Raw genomic sequence first — 7,137 nt, 5'->3', positions numbered from 1 at the left:
CCAAGGCTCCATGATTCCCATTGAACACACTTTTTTCCAAAGCCTTTTATGTTACACAGAAAGAGACAGCACTAGAAAGGTGGCATTCAAGGTGAACAACACATTAAGTGCAGGGAAACACAGTTTCACAGCAATGAATGTGTTGAAGTATGATGTGAAAATTATTATTGGAAATAAATAAGAAATTAACAATATAGTGGATATTTGCTATACTGAACAAGTGTGAACACTTGCTTCCTTCAAGAGAAATTGCTTCTTCAAACTCAGCAATCCTTGAGCTTCCCAAATAGCGTGAACGGGATTTGAAAAAGCAGCTGTGTCACAAAGACACAATGAAAAGAGACCTAAAAATAAACACATAGATGCCAGAACTTGGGAAAGGGACTCATGCCAGTATGTGGCAAAACATGACAAGTTCAGAGACTTGAAAATATCTTACACTGAATCCTTAATTTTCAGACTGGGTAACTTCAGAACAGTCTATGATCTCGTCTTACTTGGTATTGTTATCGAATGCCCAAATACATGCCACAAAAAAATATGTCCTGTCTAAATTAGGTTATAGAAGGGAATAAAAATCATGCTTCTTATGGAACACAGTTTGACAGAGCAGCTGCAGTTCATATAAGGTCATCTAATTAAATTTTGAAAGCAACAGGGAAGGAAGCAGAAATTTATATTTTATTGTGTGCATACGGAAAGTATTTTGCATGTCATCATTTTGTAATTATGGTTTATATAGCCCTAGAGCTCTTGCCAGGTTCTAACTGTAACACATCAGGTAGCCAAGAATGGTATCTTTTCAGTGCCATTTTAATGTTCTATCAGCATCAAACACAAAAAATCTGTTACAGGAAACAACACATCACCATTTTACTGGGGAAAAAAAAAGACTCTTAAAATGGTTTTAGTTGCAGTAACAATCAAAGATTTATACTTTCCATAAGTATTAAATTATTTTACATCTATTTCTACTGCTATCACTACAAATAAAGTTTTAAAGCATGTAATTTAAAAATGCACTGCTGTTTAACAGAGCATATTACAAAATCCATACACATAATAATCTTATTTGGGATTTTGAAAAAACAAAGGTTCCCTGTGCACAGTGAAGGTTTCCCAGCACAGAAAGACTGACACAAATTACACCAAAATGATGTTGGGTAAACCATAGAGCACACAGTTGAAAAATGATGGATGAGTTGCAGGAAGATCTGAGGAAGTGTGAACAGTCTGTTCTTCTGTTCTGTCTCCAGAAGAGCTGAGAGAATCCACTTCCACTACAAAAATATGGTAAAAAACATTCTTATTTCTGAATATGACTGAATAGAAGAATGCTTTAAGTGCCATAATTTAACACATCTTCTCTTTGATTAATACTCTTTTACGTTCTTGCCACTATATCTAAGAAGCGTTTTCTGAAAAAAACCCAGAAAACTAGGGAATATTTCTGAGCTGAATTCCTTCTTTCTTCAATTCTATGACAGTGCAAGTTATAATTAAAATTTATTTAATTAACCCTTATTTTAAGAGGTAAGTCTCATATACTGAAAAACAGCAATACAATTTTATAGACAGTACATTAAAAGTTGTTTTACTGAAAATCATTCCTCCCTCTCCAGCAAGATCCCAGGTAGTGTGCCCTTTACCATGCAGACTGTCTAAAATAACTGCTGATCTTCTTGCAGTCTATAATCCATACCATTTATATTGCTTATGTTATGCTCCTGATGCACCTTTTCAGTCCCATTGCTTCATTTTGTAACAGTTTAGTGGAGTGCAAACTTTTAGCTTTTGGTTAACTATGACAGAGCATCCTCAAAAATTTTATTTATATAAGAATGGCTACTCCAATTATGATTCTCAATTCTTTTAAGAATTGTCACAGAAAATTGTCACAGGTCACCTGAAAGGTTTCACTTCTACCTGTGAACCATCCATAGATCTACCAGGTTCTAGTTAATTTGCACAGTCAGTCTCTTGTAATAACCTTTTTAATTCTTACTTTTAATGGAATCCCTTTTCTTGTGAATTCCACTCTTTTGAAGAATACGGACTGTCTGCCCGGTTGTTCTACCATTGCTCAGCAAATCTGGAAAGAAATGTTAGTTTCTGTGAGTTTTTAACAGAAGTTTTGAAATACAACAAAGTATCAACCCTAGAGCCTGGTGCTTTCAGATTTAAAACTCAATGCAAAAGGATACTTTACAGATCCAGTTATGTATTTCTGAGAATGTAAGTTCACTCCAGGTTTTTTTTTCCCCGTAGCCGATGTAACTACAGGTTGCCAAGTCCTAAGGCACTGCTCCTCACTGGAGAAACCCTATTCTTACCATGTGACCATCAACAAACACCCCACTAACACTGTTTTAAGCAGGTTACTGTTCTGTTGGCAAGATCAACCTGTCAACACCATGGTGGCTCCTGCACACAGTTCACCTCCTATGGAAACTCCAGGCAAAGTTTGGTGAGGAGCAAAGGAAGAGGAGCCAGGAGCCAGGGAGATGCACACACCAGGTGTCTGAAGCAATAGCAAACACTCACTGTGGAACAGGATCTCCAGCCTCTCTGCATTCTCCTGCAGGCTTGTGTACCACTGGGTGGCCACTACACAACCAACCCCAGTCAGGCTCAGCAGCATTGCTGTCTCTGTTGGTCTCTCTAGAGCAACATGTATGCAACTAAAGAAAACCAAAAGTATGAGATTAATAAAAGAAAAATGTACATAATGTATTAAAAAATATAACTAAATATACAGTGCTTTTTAAAAGAAGGAGAAAGAATGCCAGATGGCATTTTCTGGTATGCTGAGCATAAAGTGCTTTCTGACATTCATACAGCACCTTGAATCTCATGCAATGTATTTAGGTAACTTTACATCTTTCCATGATGGAATTTTACCAGTAGGATTGCTCTCTGTCCTATTACTGTAGTTTAGGGCATCTCAGGAAATGTGAAAGGAGTGACACACTAACTTTTACAAAACACTGCAGAATATATTTTGTAACATAGTCAAAATGTTGGGAATCACGTGAAAAGACATGTTTAGATACAGAATACTGCAGGAACTGAAACCCTGCTCTGTGTCATAAGTATGATGTTAATTTGGAGGCCTAAAAGCAAATAACTTGAAATGTAAGATTTAATTTTTTACTGCTGAATATTTAATTAAGTCTCTTTGCTTAATTTTTGTTTTAGTGATGGGATGGGAGTGATACTCTGTAAGGTTGGAACTGCAGTAAACAGAAGGTTGAATGTTTTTATTTGGCTCTGCTTTTCATGGTAACTTTATCAAAAGCTAATAATTAAATTTTTCAGTAATTTTTTGGGGAGATGCTCTGATTGTCTAAGTAGTTATGTGACTCAGTTTTAAACAAATGTTATTCTAAACTTTCAGGAGGCTTTTAGACTCAAACATGTAAGTCCTGTTGATAAATTCACCAATCTATTACAGCGAAACTTCAAAAGTTCTGAATTGGAAAAACTAGTTTAAGGAATCACATTTTGGTTTGGTTTAGAAAATGGCTGTTTAGGGGATGTGAAAAAGGATATAAAAAAATACCAGGAGGTTGTCATATATTCAGAGATCTGCATATTTACACATATAGTTGTGTGTATAACCTATCTTACACACAACTGATTTCAACTTACGCATTGTTGCACTAATTAAACAGTATTTTTAGAGATTTTTTTCTATTTCTTCATGGAATGAATAATTAGAAAAGTCAAAAGATATTTCTGCTCCCAGGATGTGCTCTGCCCTCTGGGTGCCCAAGCACAGCCTCAGGACCCTTTGTGCAGGGCCCTTCCAGCCCCCCCTCTCCTGGTTCATACTGGTGTCCCTAGAGCAGAGTCTGTAATTTATCTGTGTTAATCTTCATGTCTCTGATGATTGCCCAGTGCTCCACTCCACCTAAACCCCTTTGCAAGATATCCTGGCCCTCAGGAGTATAACCAGGTTATCTGAAAATTCAGCATGGACTAAGTAACTCATGAATAAAGTTAGGACACTAAGACTACTCTTGCTTTTAATACCTTTAAACTTATTTGTCACATGCCATCTGTCAAGAACTCCTAATGGACATACAGTAAAAGAATACAAACCCTGCCACCTGTCAACTTAAAAGCAAGGGAAATACTGAGATGCTTTTAAGGATAAAAAAACCTGCAATTTATAATATTAAAAACTCTGAACAGGTCATTTAACACGCCATAATAATTTATTTAAACAAAAATCTGTCCCATTGTTAAACCATTCAGTGTATGAAGCCTCAGAGGGACTCTTAATAGTTTATTTGTTAAAGGGAAGTTTTATATACTCAGTTACAGCATTTTGAGAATCTTGAACTCAGTTTGGGAGGTAAGAGTAACGTAGCAAAGTTTCTGTGTCTGATTATCTTATCATTGCCTTGTAACAGAGCTTTCATCCTATTAAGCCTTAAAAAGAGGCTCTTCTACTTAAAGAAGTAAACGAGAATATTTGTAACTCAGAATTTTAACTTTGCTTTGAAATAATCTGCCTTATTGTGGACTTCGCTGAAATCATAATTGTCCTACCTTTTGTGGATATCAGAGTTTGTAATTCTTTGGTAACTTTGCTGTGATCGTACCAGATCCAGAAGAATCATCAAATTGCATTCTGGAAAAAAATATATTATAGCAATGGTATCTGCACTAATAATAATGTCCAGCATAATAAATATAGGTAAATTAAGCCTTTCGTAAGTTAATTACTTTCTTGAACGCAGTCTAAACAACTAATATAAAACTTATATATATCAGCAAAAATTGTCAACTATAATGGAAAGGAACTAATAAAGTCATCCTAACATCATTTGATGTAATTTTGCTATGCTTTTCCATAGTGTTTTGCAGTTTTTTTGCTGTGCCACATTAGTATAACTGATAATGAAGTCCACATACCATCTTATTACAGCCAATGACCTGTATGACTCAATTCCGTAGTTATAAACTCTCGGAAGAGTTTATGCTATGCAAGTATGGAAATGTTGCAGCTCCTCTCCACAAGTTACAACCAAGTTAGACCTCCAACATGCCTCACTTTCCTTAAAGGTCTCCAGCAAAATAACTCAGAATACTCTCAGAATTAAAAGGCTTTGCCTACTGTTTGGTTTGCTGTAGTTTTAATCTGTTACTTATTCTCCTGACCTGAGCAGATCTCCTCTCAATATGTTGATCTTTCCTCCTAAAGTATTTTTAAAATGCATATAAACCTATCAGTGCACATACATATTTATGAATAAAACTAAGCACACAAACTGTGGTACAGCCTTCTAACCACTCTTATTGTTCTCCACCAATGACTTACTCTATGTCGTCAATATTCTTCTCCAGCTGAGACCTTTGCAAAACTAAGTACAGTGGAAAATTTCATATAACTTGCAAATGACACTCCTGTATAGTTATCCCTATACAGAGCTTGTTTCTTTTTAAGCCTAGGAACAGTACATTGTTTAATTTGTGATCCATCTCGACTCTGTTCTGTACTTCTGCCTCTTAAGCAGTCATTCCCTAATGTATTAATGTTTAACTGACTATTTTTCCTTAAGTATAACACATTCTACTAGGCTTTCCCAAATTACACCCTGCATAAAGCAAGGTTAATTTGCATTCTGATCTTGCATTTCAGGATTTGCTAAACCCCTGCATTCTCTTTCTCAGCCTGGTCTCCTGCCCAGATTCAGCAGTGATATATTTTATTTCATCATGTAAATTAGCCAACCCAATATTTAATAATATTGCATCTAGGTTAGAGCTTTCAGAAATCTCAGGCAGAATTAATCCTGGCATATTTTAAGAGTAGGACACAGGACAGGGTTTAACAACTTTCCAAAAGCTGCCATACCTGTAAATATCTGGCCTATGAATATCTGAAATCTCATTTTCAGAGGTTATATATTTCCCATAATATTTACATATAAATGTTTAAATCACTTTTAAAATCAAAGCTTCACGAAGAAGCTTCCTGTTGCCTTGCAAGGCTTCACAATCTGATGTGCACTGTCCTCCTCACTTTCACACATCAACTCAGCTACACTGACAAATTCCATACAGCTCCAAAGTTAAGCTTCTTCCAGATGTGCAAGGGGAGTAGGAGGAGAAAGGAAGATTGTTGAATCTGAAAAATAGTCCTTAAACTAAACCTTAGGCTACAACAAAAAGATGAATTGTTCTGAAGAAGCTGAGAAGAAAATACCTTCTCAGAGCCTACAAATGCTCCATAACACCAGAACAATCTTTCAGCATTAACCCAGCACTGACAGACAATTCTGCTTTGCCTCAGTGGAGACTTCAGAATTTTGGAGAAGTGGCACTGCAGAGGTTGTTCTAAGCAATAAATAATAACTTGCAACCAAATACTTAATTCCAAAGTAAAGGAGAGGATTCACTGGGAAAACCATTAGATGATGACTCAATTTCTGGAACCTAAGAAATTCCAATCTTTGGAAGTGAAGAAGGACTAAGCTTATTTGTAAGGAATAACAAGAAAGCTGCACAGCAGAATAAAACCTACATAATACAAAGGTTTTCAATTAAAAATCCTGGATCTGAAAAAAAAGCCCCTAATTACTAAGATCAATACTGTGATAATGATACAGTAAGACATGCCTAGGAATAAAAGGTGATGTCATTAAAAAATATTTCTCAATTTGCTTATCTTACTTGGGATGTTCATAGCAACCAATCTGTTCAGTAATACATGAGACACGAATCTCTCCATCCCATAGAAGAGAAATGCACTACAGCTTGTCAGCAGCTGCTCCCACTCAGCTTGGCTGAAAGGAAGGAAGAACAAAGAAAGTAAGTTACTTTTATCTTACTGTTTACAAGAATACTTTTTCACAGCAAGCACTTCAGTGTTATTTACTCCAGAAATAATTACAACAGAAGTCAGCATGCAAAGCAAGGAGAAAAATCAGACTGCAGAATTCTATGAAAAATGTAGTAACTCATAGGGACTAATTAATAGCAGCTATTTTAATACAGGGGTATACTAAGTTTAGTAACATCTCTTAGTGAGCAAGAGGCATAGTGTATTTTTAGATGAATACCAGTCTCTCCATAAAAAAATAAAATAAAATCATTGCTGTATGCATTGTGCAGCTTTGAAATCCC

At 35.8% G+C, this 7,137-nt stretch overlaps 1 protein-coding gene across 5 annotated transcripts in view; it reads right to left on the bottom strand.

Annotated features, from left to right (window-relative positions):
• Window positions 1-799: 799 nt before the first annotated feature.
• Window positions 800-7,137, bottom strand: part of CFAP46 (cilia and flagella associated protein 46) — a 66,835-nt gene continuing 60,497 nt past the window's right edge. For all 5 annotated transcript variants that reach the window (XM_027655346.1, XM_027655345.1, XM_027655344.1 and 2 more), the window contains 5 exons: window positions 6,685-6,797; window positions 4,558-4,639; window positions 2,545-2,681; window positions 2,006-2,092; window positions 800-1,280 (listed from right to left, as the gene is read on the bottom strand). In XM_027655346.1, coding sequence (XP_027511147.1) covers window positions 1,144-1,280; window positions 2,006-2,092; window positions 2,545-2,681; window positions 4,558-4,639; window positions 6,685-6,797 — 556 coding nt within the window. In that variant the 3' untranslated portion in view covers window positions 800-1,143. The remainder of the gene's footprint in view (window positions 1,281-2,005; window positions 2,093-2,544; window positions 2,682-4,557; window positions 4,640-6,684; window positions 6,798-7,137) is intronic.

Source organism: Corapipo altera, unplaced genomic scaffold (genome assembly GCF_003945725.1).
Source record: "Corapipo altera isolate COAL_440 unplaced genomic scaffold, ASM394572v1 180, whole genome shotgun sequence".
NCBI lineage: Eukaryota > Metazoa > Chordata > Aves > Passeriformes > Pipridae > Corapipo > Corapipo altera.
The sequence above is the reverse complement of the archived record's forward strand: the minus strand, read 5'-3'. Positions and strand labels throughout refer to the sequence as shown.